Genomic DNA, 21,798 nt, shown 5'->3' with positions numbered 1-21,798 from the left:
TTGCATATAAGACTTGTGAAAGAAAGCAATGTACCTATCTAAACAGAAAAAAGAGGTCTTTCTTTAAAGACTACCTGTCACTAAATAAACTCTTCTAAACTAACGCAGGCTATGTTCCCTAACTACTCCTGACACTCCTCCCACCCTTAGAAAAAATGTCAGAGTTTTTAAAAAGCTGTGTATCTTACCTTTTATTCTTGCTCACATAGGGCAATCTCCCAAGGAGAAAGTGGGCATTTCCCAGCAGGCATGACATCACTGAAGCCTGCTGCGGGACCACTTCCACCCTCACATTGTTGCAGCGCTGTGATGAATAGAAGACCTCAAGCTCTAAGCAGCTTTCAGTCTGTGCTTTTTTCAGTGAGGCTCTATTCAGCCTGTGTATCTTTCAGTGAGGCTCTTTGCAGGTTTTAGTCTGTACAGCTTTTAGTCTGTGCAGATTTCAGTGAGGCTCTTTGCAGCTGTCAATCAAACTCAGTGCAGAGAAACACTTTCTGAGTTTGGTCTCCTGCCATTACAAGCAGGAGACCAAAATCTGAGATTTTGACCAGGCGGAGTATGTTTTGGCCAAGAAGGGAGACCTCTGATGGCCAGAAGTATACAGCAGAAAAATGAACATATTCTGTACTTAATTTCTTTCAATGTTTTTTGCCTGCTGTCCCATGCTTTAAAATGCATAACAAATTGTAATCCTTGTAACACATAAATGTTTGCCTGCAGGAGCAAAGTCCCAGTAACCAGACATCGATTGCCATGATGCAAGAACCTCCAGAGATGCTGGAAGAGACAGTTACAGTGGAAGAAGATCCTGGAACACCCACCTCCCATGTGTCCATAGTCACATCAGAGGATGGGACCACGAGAAGGACAGAAACCAAGGTAGGTCATTCTTACCCTATAACCAAATAGCCCATACACCATAGGTTTATAGTTTACATAGACATATAGGGGAGATTTATCAGAACCTGTGCAGAGGAAAACTAGACCAGTTGCCCATACCAACCAATCAGATTGCTTATTTCATTTTTGACAAGGCCTCTGAAAAACGAAAGAAGCAATCTGGTTGCTATAGGAAACTGGTCACCTTTTCCTCTACACAGGTTTTAATAAATCTCCCCCATAAAGTATAAATATAGAGGCTATAACATTTCATATGTCATTTCAGCCCAAACCTTTACTTCATCCATAAACTATTGTCTTTAACCAGGAATGTCGCCTGCAAGGAGTTTGTATATTCTCCCTTTGCGTAGTTTCTTCTGGTTACTTTAATTTCTTCCAAAACTGATTTATATGATAAGCGATGTACAACACTGCGGAATATGTTGGCACCATATAAATAAAGGAATTATTTAACATTCATTGGAGTGTTTGGGCTCTTCAAATTTCTTCTGCTCTTTGTGTGCTGGAAATGAAGCTTCTTTCAGCAGTCGCTCACAGTTTTGTCTTCTACCTAGTAATTTTAAATCTGCAGATAGAGCAAGAAAAACCCCTTATGTATTCCAAACGCAAAGGGGAGTTTAGCCTTTCCTTGTATCCTCATGCGGTATCAGTGCTGGGAATCAAACATTTTGCATGATAATCCAATGAAGGTCACCTTGAAGATCTTTTAGATGATATAAAAGTGCAAGCACATCTAATAAGGCCTGAGAATACATGGTTCTGAAATATTCCCTTGAAACGGTTTGTGTTTGGTTCACATGAACAGTATTCTTTCCTCTTCTTTCAGTTACAAGCATCATTAACTGTATGAATTGAAATTTTGTATCTAAGCATGTTTAGCAAACCAGTTTTTTTTTTTTTTTTTTTATGGGGGAGGGGGCAAGCAATCCTTGAGACTATACAGATATATAACTTTGCTGTCCAGCTATTCTGATATATAGCATACATTTATATTTATTATAATTTATAGTTATTTTCACAAGATAGAATTTTTCAACATTTTGTTTAAAACACAAACCTTCCTGTAGTGCATTTACCTGAGTGTAAAAAGGTGTATACACCTGTGCTAATTCTCTGCTTTTGTGTTCTCTCTGCTGGGTTTTCTCTTCAGCAGTGTGGAGGGACTCTGGTGGGCAGATTGTGTCAAAAATCTTCATTGAGCAAGTGTAATGGCTTTTTTCTCCCCAGTTAAGCAGGGTAAACACTTCATAGTCATTGTTCTCTTGAATTATGAGATCGAGGAGGTGCAGTACACTGTGTTCAGCTTTAGATAAGGAGAATAGCCTATACTGGATTACTGAGTAGAGTTCGCAGAGATTAGTTCACTGCTGCCTTCCCACATTTGAGCTACAGTGGACAGAAAATGAGGTGGTGAAAGGCTATGACAAAGGGGTAATAGAGAGCAATTTACAAGTTTCCTTTTTGATTTTATATGATTTGGTTGTACTATAGATGGGATACGCTCTTTAAAGGGTAACTCCGGTGGAAAACTATTTTTTTTCATATCAACTAGCTGCCGTAAGTTAAACAGATTTGTAAATTACTTAATTACTATTAAAATACATTAATCCTTCCAGTGCTTATCAGCTGCTGTATGCTACAGAGGAAGTTGAGTTCATTTCTGTCTGACCACAGTACACTCAGCTGACACCTCTGTCCATGTCGGAACTTTCCGGAGTAGGAGCAAATCCCCATAGCAAAACTCTCCTGCTCCAGACAGTTCCTGACATGGACAGAGGTGTCAGAAGAGAACACTGTGGTCAGAAAGAAAAGCCTGTCCTGTGGAATAAATTACCGCCCTCGATATGCTTACACTCCAGGAAATAGCTTACACCCTCCCAAGCCGTAGGGAGAACTATGTTCCTATTGCGCAGCCCCAAGTGCCAATTGGAAGTAGTGTGAACCTAAACCGTTCCCAGCCAGAGCATTTCCAGCCAGAGCCATATGGTCTAGAGGATGATGGCAAAACTCTCCTGCTCCAGACAGTTCCTGACATGGACAGAGGTGTCAGAAGAGAACACTGGGGTCGGAAAAAAAGGAAATTAAAAAAAGAAAACTACTTCCTGTGAAGCATACAGCAGCTCATAAGTACTGGAAGGATTAAGATTTTAAAATATAAGTAATTTACAAGTCTGTTTAAATTTCTGGCACCAGTTTGCAAAAAAACATCTAGGAGGTTGCAATGCTTGCCATCTCCTCCTTGCAATTGTTGTAGTAGCAGTAGTCTAAGGAAAAGCAGCATTGTCCCATTCAAGAGCGCTTCTACTAAAAGAATAGTGATTGTAAGAATGACTACCAGTAGACGTTGATGAGACTGCAAGCTCGCACAAGCTCTGGAGCCACTTTAACTAGCTGATTGTCAGGAATCCTGGGAGTCAGACCCCCTGGTTATCTGCTATTTTGGATAGGCCATTAATTTTTACAGGCAGGATAACCCATTTTAATGCAGTCTGATCATTACTAAGGGTCAATAATAAAATACTCTCTTACAGCACATGGGCCAGAACTGTACCTACATTCAACGTATATCACTGGGAAATAGAGATGAGCGAACTTAAAGTAAACTCGATTCGTCACGAACTTCTCAGCTCGGCAATTGATGACTTATTCTGTGTTAATTAGTTCAGCCTTGAGGTGCTCCGGTGGGCTGGAAAAGGTGGATACAGTCCTATGAAAGAGTCTCCTAGGACTGTATCCACCTTTTCCAGCCCACCGGAGCACCTGAAAGCTGAACTCATTTATGCAGGAAAAGCAATCAACTGCCGAGCCGAGAACTTTGTGACGAACCGAATTTACTGTAAGTTCGCTCATCTCTACTGGGAAACCACTGCAAGGGGCCACATGTTTCTAAATATGTATTACATGCTGCCCATCCACATGAATACATGGTTTTGGGAGTTTGTATAGTGTAGTTTATCACTTAGCAAGAGATGTCCCCTTATACAGTATTTCCATCAAATTCACTAAAAGTGTCTTAGCCTTGTCTGGGCCAGCTGTGGATGGCTACTATTTCTCATTCACTGAGATAATGTTCATTGTTATTGCAGTTGTACTTTACTTCTTAGTTCAATATATTTCTTTTCTCTAGGTTACAAAGATGGTTAAAACAGTCACTACAAGAACTGTGCGTCAAGTGCCACTTGGCCCTGATGGGATGCCTGTTCTTGATGCTTCATCTCCAATCAGTGGTTACACTGATTCTATTGACAGAAGATACATGAAAAACGGGGAGCGTTTTATAACCCCTCAGGCTACTTCAACTTTGACTAGGTCCTACAACAACAGTTACAATGATTCTTATGGCGATCCCCATGAGGCCCCATACCGACCCTTCATGGCACATGAAGGTTATGGAGACATGCCTGATAACTATGGAAGCCTGTCCCGTGGAATAAATTACCGCCCTCGATATGCTTACACTCCAGGAAATAGCTATCGCCCTGAAGATGGCAGTTATACCCTCCCAAGCCGTAGGGAGAACTATGTTCCTATTGCGCAGCCCCAAGTGCCAATTGGAAGTAGTGTGGACCTAAACCGTTCCCAACCAGAGCGTTTCCAGCCAGAGCCATATGGTCTAGAGGATGATAATCGTAGTCTTGGAGCAGATGATGAAGGTTATGAGATAGATCCAGATTATTCAACAATGAACAGAAGAGTCCTTCCTGGCATGCCTCTCACTGGCAGACCCCACAAAGCAAGGTAACTGAACTCACAAGTAATGTGTTTTAATTTTTATTTTATTTTTTGCCAATTTGCACACTTGCACATGACTGTATTTGTCATCTCTGTTGTACAGCTGTTTAATACAGTGATGATAAGCTGCTATTTAATACAGTGATTTTGTTTTCTTGTGCATTCCTATAGAGTTTGTAATGCTCCATTGTATTTTGAATTTCATAGGTATTCTTGCCGTTAGGTAAACTATTTGAGGATTCATATTTAGATATGAATGTTGAATTACTTCTGGGTAAAACTACAGAAAGCTGTTTTAAAGAAGAACTCCAGCTAAATCAAATTACTTTTATAAAGCTGCATATTTTAGGTAAATAATTGTGCAATGTACAAGTGTAATCTTTGCTGAGCACATACCCTGGTTCTCTAAGCTTTTTCTCCAGGCAGGTAGTCCAGTAGTTCTTAGCACACATGATGACTAACGGGCACCAGTTTGCTGGGTTCAGTGGCCATTTTGGACCTGACACGTCACTTTGTAACATCACACTACCTCCTTCTTATTTTCCATTATCCTGTCCAGTTCTGTGTTGCATCTTTATTTAGATGATGCCAGGACTTGCTGACTGTTGAATTACCAATGTAAGGGACACAGTTTCCATAATTCCATTACCTGATATTGCCTCTATTTACAGCCGTCTGCATGACCTTATTTTACTATTTGTAAGGTATTGCGCCATCTGCTATGCTGCCCAGCATTTGAAACATTATCCCTCCTGATCCAGGGAAAGCCAAAGAGCAGTGGAGATGAAAACATGTGGTGACGTCATATACTTTGGAGAGTGAGCTGTAACCACATGTTCAGTGTACTCGACTAAGCATGATCACCTCAGGAGCATGGTCATGTTAGTTTATCATCCTGTCCCCTGCGTGATCTATTCTTTGCACATATACACACACACATATATATATATTATATATAAAATGTATATATGTATATACACACTGCTCAAAAAAATAAAGGGAACACTTAAACAACTCAATGTAACTCCAAGTCAATCACACTTCTGTGAAATCACACTGTCCACTCGGGAAGCAACGCTGATTGACAATCAATTTCTCATGCTGTTGTGCAAATGGAACAGACAACAGGTGGAAATTATTGGCAATTAGCAAGACACCCCAAATAAAGGAGTGGTTCTGCAGGGGGTGACAACAGACCACTTCTCAGTTCCTATGCTTCCTGGCTGATGTTTTGATCACTTTTGAATGCTGGTGCTGCTTTCACTCTAATGGTAGCATGAGACGGAGTCTACAACCCACACAAGTGGCTCAGGTAGTGCAGCTCATCCAGGATGGCACATCAATGCGAGCTGTGGCAAGAAGGTTTGCTGTGTCTGTCAGCGTAGTGTCCAGAGCATGGAGGCGCTACCGGGAGACAGGCCAATACATCAGTAGACGTGGAGGAGGCCATAGGAGGGCAAAACCCAGCAGCAGGACCGATACCTCCGCATTTTTACAAGGAGGAGCACTGCCAGAGCCCTGCAAAATGACCTCCAGCAGGCCACAAATGTGCATGTGACCACTCAAACGGTCAGAAACAGACTCCATGAGGGCCTGATGTCCACAGGTGGGGGTTGAGCTTACAGCCCAACACAGTGCGGAACGTTTGGCATTTGCCAGAGAACACCAAGATTGGCAAATTTGCCCTGTGCTCATCACAGATGAAAGCAGGTTCACACTGAGCACATGTGACAGAGTCTGGAGACGCCATGCAGAACGTTTTGCTGCCTGCAACATCCTCCAGCATGACCGGTTTGGCGGTGGGTCAGTAATGGTGTGGGGTGGAATTTCTTTGGGGGGCCGCACAGTCCTCCATGTGCTTGCCAGAGGGTGCCTGACTGCCTTTAGGTACCGAGAGGAGATCCTCAGACCCATATGCTGGTGCAGTTGGTACTGGGTTCCTCCTAATGCAAGACCTCATGTGGCTGGAGTGTGTCAGCAGTTCCTGCAAGAGGAAGGCATTGATGCTATGGACTGGCCAGCCCGTTCCCCAGACCTGAATCTGATTGAGCACATCTGGGACATCATGACTCGCTCAATCTACCAACGCTACGTTGCACCATAGACTGTCCAGGAGTTGGCGGATTCTTTAGTCAAGGTCTGGGAGGACATCCCTCAGGAGTATGCCCAGGCGTTGTAGGGAGGTCATACGGGCACGTGGGGGCCACACACTACTGAGCCTCTTTTTGACTTGTTTTAAGGAGATTACATCAAAGTTATTTGATTTCCATTGATAATTTTTGTGTCATTTTGTTGTCACATTCAACTATGTAAAGACGAAAGTATTTCATAAGACTAGTTAATTCATTCAGGTCTCGGATGTGTTATCTTAGGCTTCCCTTTATTTTTTTGAGCAATGTGTGTATAGTGTGTTTTTCGTTTTCCTATTGGTGGCCACATTGCCGAGTTATGAGCAAAAATAAAAATGTTAATTACCATCTTGGTGCACTCTGGATGTTCACAAGCACCTTGTTGCACTGCTCTGCCTGTGTGCTCCAGCCTTGTGTTACAACCCCTTCATATTTTTCACCCGGCTTTTTTCAGCATGTCACAAATTTGTGCATGATGTAAGGCCCCATAGTGCTACTGCACATGCACCGCTACAGGCACTGCCTTAGTACAGAGGACATCTTTGTATGTGGGTGTATGCTGAAGAAAGCCAGATGCATAATTATAAAGGGAGCTGTAACACAGGGCTGGAGCACAGGGGCAGAACAGTGCAACAAGGTGCATGTAAATGCACCGTGTGTACATAGGTAATTAGCATATTTAAATTTTTGCGCATAGCTTGGAAACCCATAGGTCATGGATTAGGAAAAATGGGAAACCATGTTGAAATCAGCATTACTCGCACTGTAACCCTGTCTAAAACTTTGTTTTCATATATATATTAAAGTTCAAGATTTGCAACTTAAAGAATTCACATTATGCCATATAACTTCAACAGGTTTCCAACTATATTTAGTTTGAGAAATATGTAATCTACTCTCAGAAGTTATTGTTTGCCATTGCTGAGCTGTATCTGGTATGGTGTCTTTAGGCAATTCTCCCTGGGAAAAAGTATCAAAAACATCATAAAAATGTTTATTAAAAGGGGTTGTACAAGATTAGAAATATGGCTGCTTTCATCCATAAAACTGTGGCATAAATGTCTGGTATTGCAACATGGCTACATTTACTTTAATGGAGTTAGACTGGAGTAGCAGACACCCCCTGTCAAAAAGTATAATCCTGATTGGAAGAAAGCAGCCATGTTTATCTAAACCTGTAATACCCCTTAATGACACAGGACATAAATGTACATCCTGGTGCCCTGGTACTTAACACACCAGGACGTACATTTATGTCCTGTACATGACCAAGAGCACCGGCTGGGGGCATCTGCGGCAGTGCGGTCGGTAAAATGGATAATCAGATCGCCCGCGTTGCTGATAGAGAAAAAAATTTTAAAGTTTCATATATGCAAATCTGGTATCAATAAAAAGTAGAGATCACGGTGCAAAAAGTGAGCCTCCATAGGTTGTCAAAATAGAGGGATTTAAAATTTAGTTTTGGTTAAAAAGTTTGAGATTTTTTTTTAAAGCGGTACAATAATAGAAAGTATGTAATCATGGGTATCATTTTAAGTGTATAGACCCACAGAATAAAGAGAACACATCATCTTTACCGTAAAATGTACAGTGTGAAAACGAAACCTTCCAAAATTTGCTAAATTTCTGTTTTCTTTTCAATTTGCCCATGCAAATAGTATTTTTTTTTGGTTGCTCCATATACATTTTATGGTAACATTAGTGATGTCATTACAAAGGACAACTGGTTGCGCAAAAGACAAGCCCTCATACTAGTCTGTAGATGAAAATATAAAAGGGTTTTGATTTTTAGAAGGTGAGGAGGAAAAACGAAAATGCTAAAATAAAATGGTGTGCCCTTAAGGGGTTAAGAGATGGAAAAAGTAATTACTTGAATTCTAGAATGCTATGTCCCGTTAGCACCCTGGCAATCCATGTTAGCTGTGCTATATGTAATTACTGGGAAAAACCAACAATCATAGTCTTATCAGTGTTGTAAGTGGCATCACATCCCTAGCAACAAGTTTTACTTTGAGTATATGACTTATTATCCAAGAAGAAATTAAAGGGGTATTCCAAAGTTCAGACAAAAAACTTCAAAGAAGATTACAGGGACATTACTTACAAAGCAGCAATAGAACTGTAATCCTACATCCTAAACATGCATACTTACCGTATATACTCGAGTATAAGCCGAGTTTTTCAGCACGATTTTTCATGCTGAAAACACCCCCCTCGGCTTATACTCGAGTGAACTCTCCACCCGCAGTGGTCTTCAACCTGCGGACCTCCAGAGGTTTCAAAGCTACAACTCCCAGCAAGCCCGGGCAGCCATCGGCTGTCCGGGCTTGCTGGGAGTTGTAGTTTTGAAACCTCTGGAGGTCCGCAGGTTAAAGACCACTGCGGCCTTCGACATCATCCAGCCCCCTCTCACCCCCTTTAGTTCTGTACAGTACTCGCCTCCGCTCGGCGCTGGTCCGGTGCTGCAGGACTGTCCGGAGAGGAGGTGGTCCGGTGGGATAGTGGTTCCGGGCTGTTATCTTCACCGGGAAGGCCTCTTCTAAGTGCTTCGGGCCCGGCCCCAGAATAGTCACGTTGCCTTGACAACGACGCAGAGGTACGTTCATTGCCAACGTACTTCTGCGTCATTGTCAAGGCAACGCCTCTATTCCGGGCCGGAAGCGCGGAGAAGAGGCGCCCCCGGTGAAGATAGCAGCCCGGAACCACTATCCCACCGGACGACCTACTCACCGGACAGCCCTGCAGCACCGGACCAGCGCCGAGCGGAGGTGAGTACTGTACAGAACTAAAGGGGGGTGAGAGGGGGCTGGATGATGTCGAAGGCCGCAGTGGTCTTCAACCTGCGGACCTCCGGAGGTTTCAAAACTACAACTCCCAGCAAGCCCGGACAACCGATGGCTGCCCGGGCTTGCTGGGAGTTGTAGTTTTGAAACCTCTGGAGGTCCGCAGGTTGAAGACCACTGAGGGAGGATGATGAGAAGAGGATGATGAAGGGGGGGGGGGTGTGGGATGATGACAAGAGGATGATGAAGGGGGGGGTGTGGGATGATTACAAGGGGATGATGAAGGGGGGTGGGGATGATGACAAGGGGATGATGAAGGGGGGTGGGGATGATGACAAGGGGATGATGAAGGGGGGGCTGTGGGATGATGACAAGGGGATGATGACAGATGATGATGATGAGGGTCTGGATGATGACAGGCTGTGATGATGATGAGGATGTTAATGACGGGTCTGGATGATGACAGGGGGGGATGATGTATTTCCCACCCTAGGCTTATACTCGAGTCAATAACTTTTCCTGGGATTTTGGGTTGAAATTAGGGGTCTCGGCTTATACTCGGGTCGGCTTATACTCGGGTCGGCTTATACTCGAGTATATACGGTACCTTTTTTGTCATTAATGTTAGGGTTGATTAAGCCTAGTGTATTTAAGGTGACTCTTCACATTAGAAATCCTTCTGTCCCTGCTCGGTTGTCTTATTTTCCTAACTACAATAGTTCATCCTACAGTCCATGTTATTCTAGTAATCAGGAAAGTACAGAAAGTTCCCTCTGAGAGAACAGTTTTAGCATACAGTGAAAAATACAGAAAACACTCACATCTGTTTACACTTCACTGTGTACCAGGGGTTGGTCTGTGCCTCTCCCTTTGTCCTTGAAGAGGAGTGTTCAGCTTCACACCAGTGGAAATACAATACATTGGGATTATTTGTCGTTATTTTGTACATTCAGATGAATTCAACACCAGATGTGAAAATTTGTCTGTTTGCTAGCAGCATGCTAAGGCACAGATTCACAAGAACATGTTGGGAAATTTGTTATCTTCTGGCAAAAATTAAGGCCTTGTGGATGTAGGACCCAGTACAGTCTCACTGTTAAAGGGATATTCCAGGCAAAAACTTTTTTTTTATATATATCAACTGGCTCCAGAAAGTTAAACAGATTTGTAAATTACTTCTATTAAAAAATCTTAATCCTTCCAATAGTTATTAGCTTCTGAAGTTTTCTGTCTAACTGCTCAATGATGATGTCATGTCCCGGGAGCTGTGCATGATGAGAGAATATCCCCATAGGAACTGCACAGCTCCCGGGACGTGAGTCATCAGAGAGCAGTTAGACAGAAAACAGCAACTCAACTTCAGAAGCTAATAAATATTGGAAGGATTAAGATTTTTTAGTAGAAGTAATTCACAAATCTGTTTAACTTTCCGGAGCCAGTTGATATATAAAAAAAGTTTTGGCCTGGAATACCCCTTTAATAAACCGTTTATTCAAATATTTTGGGTCATAAAGCTTATCTAAACTAAACAGTCAAAGGGATTATGGGATGTTCGGTTAAAAAATAAATAAATAAATTTATGGGTACATTTACACGTACAGATATGCTGCAGTTACTAAGTTATTTAATTTAACATATCTGCAGCAGATCCTGTATGCTTGAATGTACCATAATAGTATAGTGGAATATTGCAAAAGATTCTGGGGGGATTTATTATTGTTTGTGTATTTAAAGTGAATTTCCACACTGTTTAGCTGGTTATACATCATGTGTACCTACAATAAACTTATGTGCACATTCATTGCAAAATAGCTTAGATCTAATTAACCCCTTAACGACGAATGTATGTCCTGGTGAGCTGGTACTTAACACACCAGGACGTACATTTGCGTCCTAAACAATAACCGCGAGCATCGGAGCGATGCTCGGGTCATGCGCGGCAGGTCCCAGCTGCTGATAGCAGCCAGGGACCCGCTGGTAATGGCCGGCATCCACGATCGCGCAGATGTCCGCCATTAACCCCTCAGATGCTGTCCTTTTGGATAGGGAATAAGATGTCTATGATAGGAATACTCCTTTAAGTTTTAAATTGTGGTCTGAGCTGGAACTTTTCTTCAGGTGTTTTGATTAAATAACTCAAATTGTGTAGAAGCAAAGAAAAATGTGATTTGTGCCAAAATTATGCACAAAAAAGCTGTGTAAATACAATAACACCCCCCCCCCCCCTCTTTCAAAACAAAGGGTTATCTGGGTGAGAGATCTTGTATACCCTGCATTCAGAATTAGAGCTTTGGGGGATTTTCACAATAAACATTTATTACCCATTCTTGGAAAATGTTTGAATTCCAGAAGCACCACAGTTAAGGCCATGTTCTTAGGGTTACAAGTCTAACTATTCCTACCTGCAATACTTCCAATGTACAGGAGTTTGTGTGGAGCAGCAGCATGCTCATGACCATTCAATTTAACTTACTCAGACTTATGGGAGTGACTACATGCAGCAAGAATTTCCCCTTCAGAGCCCTCATCTTTTAACCAGAAGACCACCTGTTCAGAAACCCCATTTATAAACCAAAGAGGGGAGAATGTACACAGAATAACATCTGCTTTGCATAACCTGGGTTGTGTGGATTTTGTGGGAACTGTGTAATGCTTCATTTTCCCTACAGTGGCGCTGCTTTCAAATTGAAACCTTGCTACAAAGTTTCCCCACAGGTATAAGCTTAGAACTCTGTTTTCAAGCAGTGGAACTCCCTGCGATCAACTTATTCTTAAAGGACCGTCAATGTCATGAAGCAGAAGCGGGGCTTCTGCTGCTAGAGGGTTTTATATTGCTTCCCAAGCATTTTCCTGGTGTGGGTTGTGGCTGGACCAGCAGAACCAGTTGCACAAGGGGATCTGACAAGAGAGCGGAGTCGGCAGTTCAGGTCTAGCACAGGAGAACGAATACAGCACATAAAAGTTAGGCAGAGGTTGAGTGAATAATAATCAAGAAGGTTGAGGCAGTAGATACAGGCACAGGTGAATCACCATGGTACTCAGGGCTAGGCACCTATTCCCATTATGATGCAGATCAGCCACAATGCTATATAAGGGGAGGCTGCACAGGTGCAAAATACTGATGAACAACCACTCACACGTCTCCTACTCATGAGGCGGGTAGTTGCTTAGTATTATAGTTGCACACAGATAAGGCAATATACAGGGTGCCAGTAACATGATAGTGTGTAGTGCACCATGCTGGCTTACAACCTAATAGTGACGTCCATACTATTCCATCAGGCGGCCTGCCCAGCACAAATAACACCCTGGGCTCCCCCAGCATCACAAGGCCAGACCACATAATAAAAATATATATAAATCCTTGACTTGGGTGGAGAGCTTGCGTATTTTGGCCAATCATGTTTATCATAGGAGTGTATATATTTTCTGTGATGTGGTCTGGCCTTGTGATGCTGGGGGAGCCCAGGGTGTTTGTGGGGTGCACATAAAACATATTGGGTAGTCTGCCTGATGGAATAGTATGGGCGTCACTATTAGGTTGTAAGCCAGCATGGTGACCTACACGTTATCATGTTACTGGCACCCTGTATATTGCCTTATCTGTGTGCAATTATTATACTAAGCATCTACCCCCCTCATGAGTAGGAGGCGTGTGAGTGGTTGTTCATCAGAATTTTCACCTGATCAACCTCCCCTTATATAGCATTGTGGCTGGCCTGCATCATAATGGGAATAGGCGCCTGGCCTGCCCTTGTATCAGTAAACAGTAAGCAGCCTTTTTTCTGAGATTTTTTTTTGTGTGATTTATGTCCTTTTTTTCTGTGTTTTGCTCAGGGCTCAGGCAGAAACGGAGTTAGAAGAGGCAGGCACAGGTCATATACAGATCAGATTCACCACACCGTTTGGTATGAACACAACAGGCAGAGTTGCCTTTATATAGGTGTAGCTGAGCGGTGATAGGTAAGGAAGGAATTAGGCATGCATATACTGGCCCTCTAAATCCCCTAGAGTGAGACTGTTTGTGTCCTAGGGTCCAGGCCAGAAAGTGCAGTGGCACGAGCAGCATTCTAAAAGTAGCCTACGTCCGGGTTATACATCAGCACACTAGACAAATGGTATGCCAACGTTTACTGTGGAGTACTCGTACATGTGCCAGCTCCATTAATTTCAGTTGACCAAACATGGTCTTTTAGTGGCAAGGGAAACCTGAACTTTTAAGTCCCAGATTAAAATTGTATATGCCTAGAAATGAACCAATGGACTTAGCACGTGTATTCTTATGGTTGAAAAAAGATGTATGGTAAAGAAGGCTTGTCGCCTCAAAAACTTTTTTCTGCAGCCGAAGGGAGTGCCCCCTTGTCTTTTGAGGGGATTTTACCTTCCCAAGTGGGAAAAGATCCCATCAGAAGTTATCTTTTTGCCTGTATTCTATGTTCAAACCTTAAAGGGGTACTCCACTGGCCTGCGTTTGGAACATTTTGTTCGGAACGCTGTGCTTGCGCTGAGGGGGTCGGCCACGCCCCCTCGTGATGTCAGGCCATGACCTCTCAGTGTAAGTCTACTGGAGGGGGTGTGGCGGCTGTCACGCCCCCTCCCATAAACTTGCATTGAGGGGGGGGGGGGGGGAGAGAGACGTCACGAGGGGCATGGCCGACCCCTGCAGCGCGAGCTGGCCAGTGGAGTACCCCTTTAATACCATACATAATAAAAGGTTAATAGCGATTTACTTCAGGAGTATAGAATTAGTTTGCTTTATTTTAAACATTTCCTTAGAATTTGCATTACATTACATTTTGCATTACATAAACCTTTTTAGATTGTCTTTATATTTAGTTGACTAAAATCTTATGACAGTCTACTAAAACGAAAACAATTCAAATGACTAAAATCATTGTCGTTTATCTAAATCAAAATTTGCTGTCAATTTTAACCCTGTTGGTTTGTTGATGAAGCTTCAGGCCCAGCTGCTGGCATTGTCCAATCTCATTATTATACATTTTTTTCTGATTAAGCTGTTTTTTTTTTTTTTTGGCTTTACAGGAAACAGCTGATATCAGCAGCTTCTTTTCTCTGTGTTCGATGATACGAGAGAGACACTTTACATGCATCATCTGAGTCACACCCCATCCAGAACAGTGTACCTAAACATGATTTAACTATAGGAATTTTGGACAAAAAAAACACAATTCCAGCTAAATGAAATACAGCAAGACCCTGTGTGAATTTTGTTCCTATTAGAAAGGAATGTTTTACATAGCTCTTCATCACCCCTTCAGATGCCCTGCCAGTTGTCGCAGAGGGTCCTCTAGCAGTGTGTGGTCTCAATGCTGCACTGACATTATAAAATTAATGAGAGCCATTTTTAAGGGTCAGGATGTGATTTTTTTTTTTCCTCAGAATCTCCTGGAATGATAAATGTAATTGAAACATTGATTCTCTTCTTCAGTTCAGTCTTAGGCTAGATTCCCACAGAGGCTCAAATTGATCATCTTGAAGCAATGAAAACTGGTAAATCTGAACCATAGTATTTTGATCAGCATTTGTATCCAAAAGCAGGAGTGGTACTGATAGAGAATATGTATAATTGAAAGATTTGCAGCTTTTTCTGCGATTTTAACCCATTCCTTGTTTTGTCTAAAAATAATGGCCAAAATACTACATGTGAACCCAGCCTCATAATGATTACGTGTATATGGGCATAATTCTTTTTGGTTTAAATAGCCAAAAACTGGATGAATTCAGAGAATGTTGGCAGTGCTTGTTTTTTTTCCAATCTTTTTATGTCTATGTGCACACATCATTTCTACAGAATAAACATTTTCTTAGCTGACCTAAGCTAGGTGTCCAATGCGCCCAATGATTGAATTCTGGTACTCCGCTTTTAGGAGTCATTTCATTAAATGGGCACTGTCATTAAACATGATTTTTAATATTGGGAATACAAAGTATCGAGAAAAGAGACCTGACATTACTACTTCACACACTGTACACACTTGTCCCAGCTAGGACAAGTTAAGGCAGCTGGTCTGAAAAGAGCAAATTAGCAGGTGAGTGCAAAAGACCAATGCACTCACCACTTCAGTTGCTTAATTCTTCTTTATTAACTAAAGCATTTGTTACAAAACAAGACCACGGTGCAGGGAAAGGACCGGCGATGCGGTGTTCAGCGGGCTACGGAACCATCTCGCACTAACAAGTGCTTCTTAAGGCCCCTTTGATCGGTCTTTTTTTTTCTACTATTCAGATTTTTAATATTGGATTCCTCATGCTAAATAAATAACTTTTGTAATAGTCATTCATAAAAAAAAAAAAATAATATTTTGTTAGTTTTTCAGCTGTATACTTCTGGCCACCAGGGTCTCCCTTCTTGGTCAGAACACATTCCATCCGGTCAAAATCTCAGATTTTGGTCTCCTGCTTGTAATGGCAGGAGACCAAGCTCAGAAAGTGTTTCTCTTCACTGATCTTGATTGACATCTGCAAAGAGCTTACTGAAAGATACACAGACTGAAAGCTGCTGCACAGAGCTTGAGGTCTTCTATTCATCACAGCACTGCAACCATGTGAGGGAGGAAGTGGTCCCCCAGCAGGCTTCAGTGATGTCATGCCTGCTGGGAAACGCCCACTTTCTGCTACTGGTAGATTGCACTAAATGAGCAAGAAGAAAGGTATGATACAGAGCTTTTTAAAGCTCTGAAACTTTTTTGAAGGGTGGAGTGTTAGGAGTATTTAGGGAACATAGCCGGAGTTCATTTAGAAAAGTTTATTTAGTGACATGTACTCTTTAAAGATTATTGGATGTGTCTTTAGTGTGGATGCCTGCTTACAGTGCTCTACATTAGGGCTGAAACAAATAATCTATTAATCAGCAACTAATTAATTATGAAAATAGTTGCCAACTATTTTCGTAACCAATAATCGGTTGGTCGATTAGTTGGTCAGCCGATTTCTAAAGTTCACATACACATAGCGATTATCACTATGTATACAGTCATGGCCGTAAATGTTGGCACCCCTGAAATTTTTCAAGAAAATGAAGTATTTCTCACAGAAATGGATTGAAGTAACACATGTTTTGCTATACCGATGTTTATTCTCTTTGTGTGTATTGGAACTAAACTAAAAAGGGAGGCAAAAAAACTAATTGGACATAATGTCACACCAAACTCCAAAAATGGTGTGGACAAAATTATTGGCACCCTTAACTTAATGTTTGGTTGCACACCCCTTGGAAAAAATTACTGAAATCAGTCGCTTCCTATAACCATTAATAAGCTTCTTACACCTCTCAGCCGGAATGTTGGACCACTCTTCCTTTGAAAACTGCTCCAGGTCTCTCTTATTGGAAGGCCGCCTTTTCCCAACAGCAATTTTAAGATCTCTCCACAGGTGTTCAATGGGATTTAGATGCGGACTCATTACTGGCCACTTCAGAACTCTCCAGCGCTTTTTTGCCATCCATTTCTGGGTGCTTTTTGACATATGTTTGGGGTCATTGTCCTGCTGGAAGACCCAAGATCTTGGACGCAAACCCAGCTTTCTGACACTGGGCTGTACAATGCGGCTCAAAATCCATTGGTAATCCTCAGATTTCATGATGCCTTGCACACATTCAAGGCACCCAGTGCCAGAGGCAGCAAAACAACCCCCAAACATAATTGAACCTCCACCATATTTCACTGTAGGTACTGTGTTTTTCTTTTTGTAGGCCTCATACCGTTTTCAGTGAACAGAATCATGTGCTTTACCAAAAAGCTAAATCTGTCCACAAGACTTTTTCCCAGAAGGATTTTGGCTTACTCATGTTCATTTTGGCAAAATGTAGTCCTGCTTTTTTATGTCTCTGTGTCAGAGACCTCCTGGGTCTCCTGCCATAGGGTTTCATTTCATTTAAATGTCGACGGATAGTTCACTTTGACACTGATGCTCCATGAGCCTGCAGGACAGCTTTAGTATCTTTGTAACTTGTTTGGGGCTGCTTATCCACCATCCAGACTATCCTGTGTTGACAGCTTTCATAAAATTTTCTCTTTCGTCCATGCCCAGGGAGATTAGCTACAGTGCCATGGGTTGCAAACTTCTTGATAATGTTGTGCACTGTGGACAAAGGCAAATCTAGATCTCTGGAGATGGACTTGTAACCTTGAGATTGTTGATATTTTTCCACAATTTTGGTTCTCAAGTCCTCAGACAGTTTTCTTCTCCTCTTTCTGTTGTCCATGCTTAGTGTGGCACACACAAACACACAATGCAAAGACTAAGTGAACCTGTTTCCACACCTGTGAACCTGTGCCCACACCTGTTTCTTGCCCCAGGTGAGTTTAAAGAAGCATCACATGCTTGAAACAAGGGTGCCAATAATTTTGTTCAGCCCGTTTTTGGAGTTTGGTGTGACATTATGTCCAATTAGCTTTTTTTCCACCTTTTTTTGGTTTAGTTCCAATACACACAAAAGGAATAAAAGTGTGTATAGCAAAACATATGTTACTTCAATCCTTTTCTGTGAGAAATACTTCATTTTCTGGAGAAATTTCAGTGCCAACATTTACGGCTATGACTGTGTGTATGTATGTGTATATGTATAATATATATATATATATATATATATATATATATATATATATATATATATATAAAAATATATATATATATAATATATATATATATATAATATATATATATATATATATGCAGCCTGTTCAGTGAAGAGGGAGCCCAGCACACACAATCTTCTGTTTACTGCAGCTCCTTTCTGCAACTATTGTGAGTCTATGGTTGTTAGGCTCTGTGCTAAAGACCAGACTATCAATAGTTGCAGAGAGATGATGCAGGAAGTAGAAGATTGTGTGCTGGCCCCCTTTTCACTAAATGAGAGGCTGGGGGCACGTAGGATGGACAACCAGGGAATGAAACAGGGAGGGGAATAGCTTTTTCAAGGAAAAAAAATAAGAAAATTATATTTTAAAGAATTATACAATTTTAAATAAATATAATAAAAAGCTACTCTTCTCAGCCTCCACTAAGTTTAGCATCTAGCCGACCCACAATGCATCCCTTACCTAACACACAATGCATCCCTTACCTAAAACACACAGAAGACCTTCAGTCCGATCCCCTACCCAAATTAACTCCCTCCCTAATTTGTGGCAATTTTTATCTTAGTTGAAACAATAATTGGCCAACTAATTGATTATGAAAATAATCATTAGTCACAGCCCTACTCTACATTATATTATTCAGTCCACCATGCCTCTTCATGCAAATGGTTAATTTACACCCCAGCCATGTTAACTGACTTTTTGAAGCATTATCTGAAAGTTTTAAAATATTTAACTTAAATTAACTCCGGTGGAAATTAAAAAAAAAAAATCAGATGGTACCAGAAAGTTAAACAGATTTGTAAATGACAATTTAGTAAAACAGAAAAAGATGCAGTCCTACTAGGTATAGGGGAAACAGGAAAAAATAGAAGGAATAAGAAGTGTCTAAAACATCAATAAATAAATTGTATTTATTGAATAATAGTCTCAATGATGTTCTGAAGTCTGGGCAGGGCCCTTGCCACAGACTGAACAAAATATATTAAAAGAATATTAAGACATATATTGTACATAAAATATACATAAAATTTGCACTGTTGCGGGAAATAGATTGTTAGAAAGTCTTGAGAATATAATATAATATTCGGGCTAGTGGGTTAACAAGGTCAAATAGCCTTTTTGGGAGTGCTGGAGGCTCCTGAGTAAATGCCCACTGTAACAGTTTGTGCGCGTATTAGCGCTGATGCAAAAAGAACAATAATCCGGTCCGGGGGTCCGGTGCTGTGTGGCAGTGCTGTGAAGTGCCTCTCTGCCCCGACGGCTCGGGGGTCAGATGTAGAGGTGAGGATAGCCCAATAGGTGTCCCGATCAAAGTGCAGATTATAGCAGTCTAAACCAGATGCGTTTCGGAGAGCTGGGTCCCCTTTTTCAATGGTAACAATGCAAAAGACTGAAATTTGAGATTTGTAAATGACTTCTATTAAAATATCTTAATCCTTCCAGTACTTATCAGCTGCTGTATGCTCCACAGGGAGCTCTTTTATTTTTTGAGTTCTTTTCAGCCTGACCACAGTGCTCTCTGCTGACACCTCTATCCATGTCAGGAACTGACCAGAGCAGGAGAAAATCCCCATAGCAAACCTATCCTGCACTGGACAGTTTCTGACATGGACAGAAGTGTCAGCGGAGAGCACTGTGGTCAGAAGGGAAAAATCCAAAAATAAAAACTTCCTGTGGTGCCTACAGCAGCTGAAGTTCTTTTATTTGTGGCTTTTTTTCCCCGTCTGACCACAGTGCTCTCCCTTGACACCTCTGTCCATGTCAGAAACTGTCCAGTGCAGAATAGGTTTGCTGTGGGTATTTGCTTCTGCTCTGGACAGTTTCTGACATGGATAGGTGTCAGCAGAGAGCACTGTGGTCAGGCTGAAAATAACTCAAGAAATAAAAGAGCTCCCTGGGGAGCATACAGCAGCTGATAAGTACTGGAAGGAGCGCATAGACGTAACTTGTGTAGATGTTACTCGTCTGGGGTAGGAGGAAATATGTTAAGACAAAATCACAAAAATCAAGAACAACATATTTCATATGCAATATATTTATTAAAGTACAACACTATATTCGTGTAGCGACTGGTGCGTGCCTGTAGTATTTACATTGACAAGGAAGGATAGTATAGATTGGATCATAGATGAATATGGGGTGACTGGAATATCCCTATCTAGTGGCCCTGCCTGGCGATACTGCAGGTCCCCTGTCCTAATGACCTGGGCCTACACTGGAACCTCCTAGTGACCCTAGGCTACAGAGGGGACAACAAAACAATAATACTATTTTGCCAAGGAGTGGTTGAGCATGGCCATTGGCCCATAAGATCCAATATACAGTATAGTATATTATGTATAACGTACTGATACTATATCAAGAATAGACATACATGTGGTAAATACCATACAATACAATATCAAAACCCGAGGGTGGTAACCAGGGGTATATAATAGTATTCACATTTCAGACCCACAGTTGTATGTGTTGCATAGTTAGAGGTATACATATGCATTTAACGGAGATTGCATTAATCCAATGCGTTTTGCTAATCCGTGTGGCTACAGATAGCTTCTCAGGGATTATAGTAGAGAATACTGCAGAAATGGGGTCATGACAGACTGTACATATGGTAGCTATGCATCATCACATGTAAATGGAGAAGCGTACAGTAGATATACTTAAATGATGGTATAGTGAAAGTGACACACTGATCTGGACAGCTGCGTGCAGGTAACAATCTAGAATAGAAGATAAAAAGGTGGGTGTTATATATTAGGGATCGACCGATATCGTTTTTTTAGGGCCGATACCGATAATCGGTGCAGGTTAGGGCCGATAGCCGATAACTTATACCGATATTCCGGTATAAGTTATCGGCTATTTATCCCCCCGCGACACCGCTGCAGATCATTGATTTAAAGCGGGCGCTTTAAATCAATGCACTGCAGTGGCTTTTGCGGTGCCATAGGCCGCTGCCGCCACCACCCGCTTCTCTCCCCCTACCTGTCAGAGTGGTCCGGGCCATCCATCCTTCCTGTAGTGTCCGGCGGCATTCCGGGTGGAGGGTGAACGGGTCCAGGCTGTCCTTCTTCTCCGGGGGTCATCTTCTCCGGAGCCTGCCCGGAGTAGAGAAGATGACCCCCGGAGAAGGACAGCCCGGACCGGTTCACCCTCCACCCGGAATGCCGGCGGACACTACAGGAAGGATGGATGGCCCGGACCACCCCCATTACGGGTAAGTTACATTTTTTTTATTGACTCGAAGGGTGGGGGAGCGGCCCGACCGGTATAGCGGTATGGGCAAAAATCCATACTGGTATAACGCCCAGCACTATGGTGGGGGTGCGACGCGGTGCGGTGGGTCGGGGGGGGGCTATCGTGGTGGCTCGGGGGGTCGGCGGTCGCGGTGCGGTGGGTCGGGGGGGGGGGGGGGCGTTCGCGGTGCGGTGGGGGCGGTGCAGGGGGGGGGGGGGCGCATTATCGGCTTATAATTATCGGCCGATAATGCCCAAAATCGTGATTATCGGACGATAATATCGGTCATACCGATAATCGGTCGATCCCTATTATATATGTCTACTTAGTACATAGTGTGGGTATAGGTATGAGAGGGGACTGCTAAGAGGTCGGAATTACCTTAGGTCCGGGTGCTTGATAACACCTGTT

The 21,798-nt window shown here is 42.3% G+C and overlaps 1 protein-coding gene across 14 annotated transcripts in view; it reads left to right on the top strand.

Annotated features, from left to right (window-relative positions):
- The window catches only part of ARVCF (ARVCF delta catenin family member), a 770,059-nt gene that overhangs the window by 660,085 nt on the left and 88,176 nt on the right, over positions 1-21,798 (top strand). For all 14 annotated transcript variants that reach the window (XM_056532559.1, XM_056532540.1, XM_056532522.1 and 11 more), the window contains 2 exons: positions 721-879; positions 4,028-4,638. In XM_056532559.1, the coding sequence (XP_056388534.1) occupies positions 721-879; positions 4,028-4,638 (770 nt within the window). The remainder of the gene's footprint in view (positions 1-720; positions 880-4,027; positions 4,639-21,798) is intronic.

The sequence above is a fragment of the Hyla sarda genome, chromosome 1, assembly GCF_029499605.1.
Source record: "Hyla sarda isolate aHylSar1 chromosome 1, aHylSar1.hap1, whole genome shotgun sequence".
Taxonomy (NCBI): domain Eukaryota; kingdom Metazoa; phylum Chordata; class Amphibia; order Anura; family Hylidae; genus Hyla; species Hyla sarda.
This window is presented reverse-complemented; position numbering and strand designations above follow the sequence as displayed.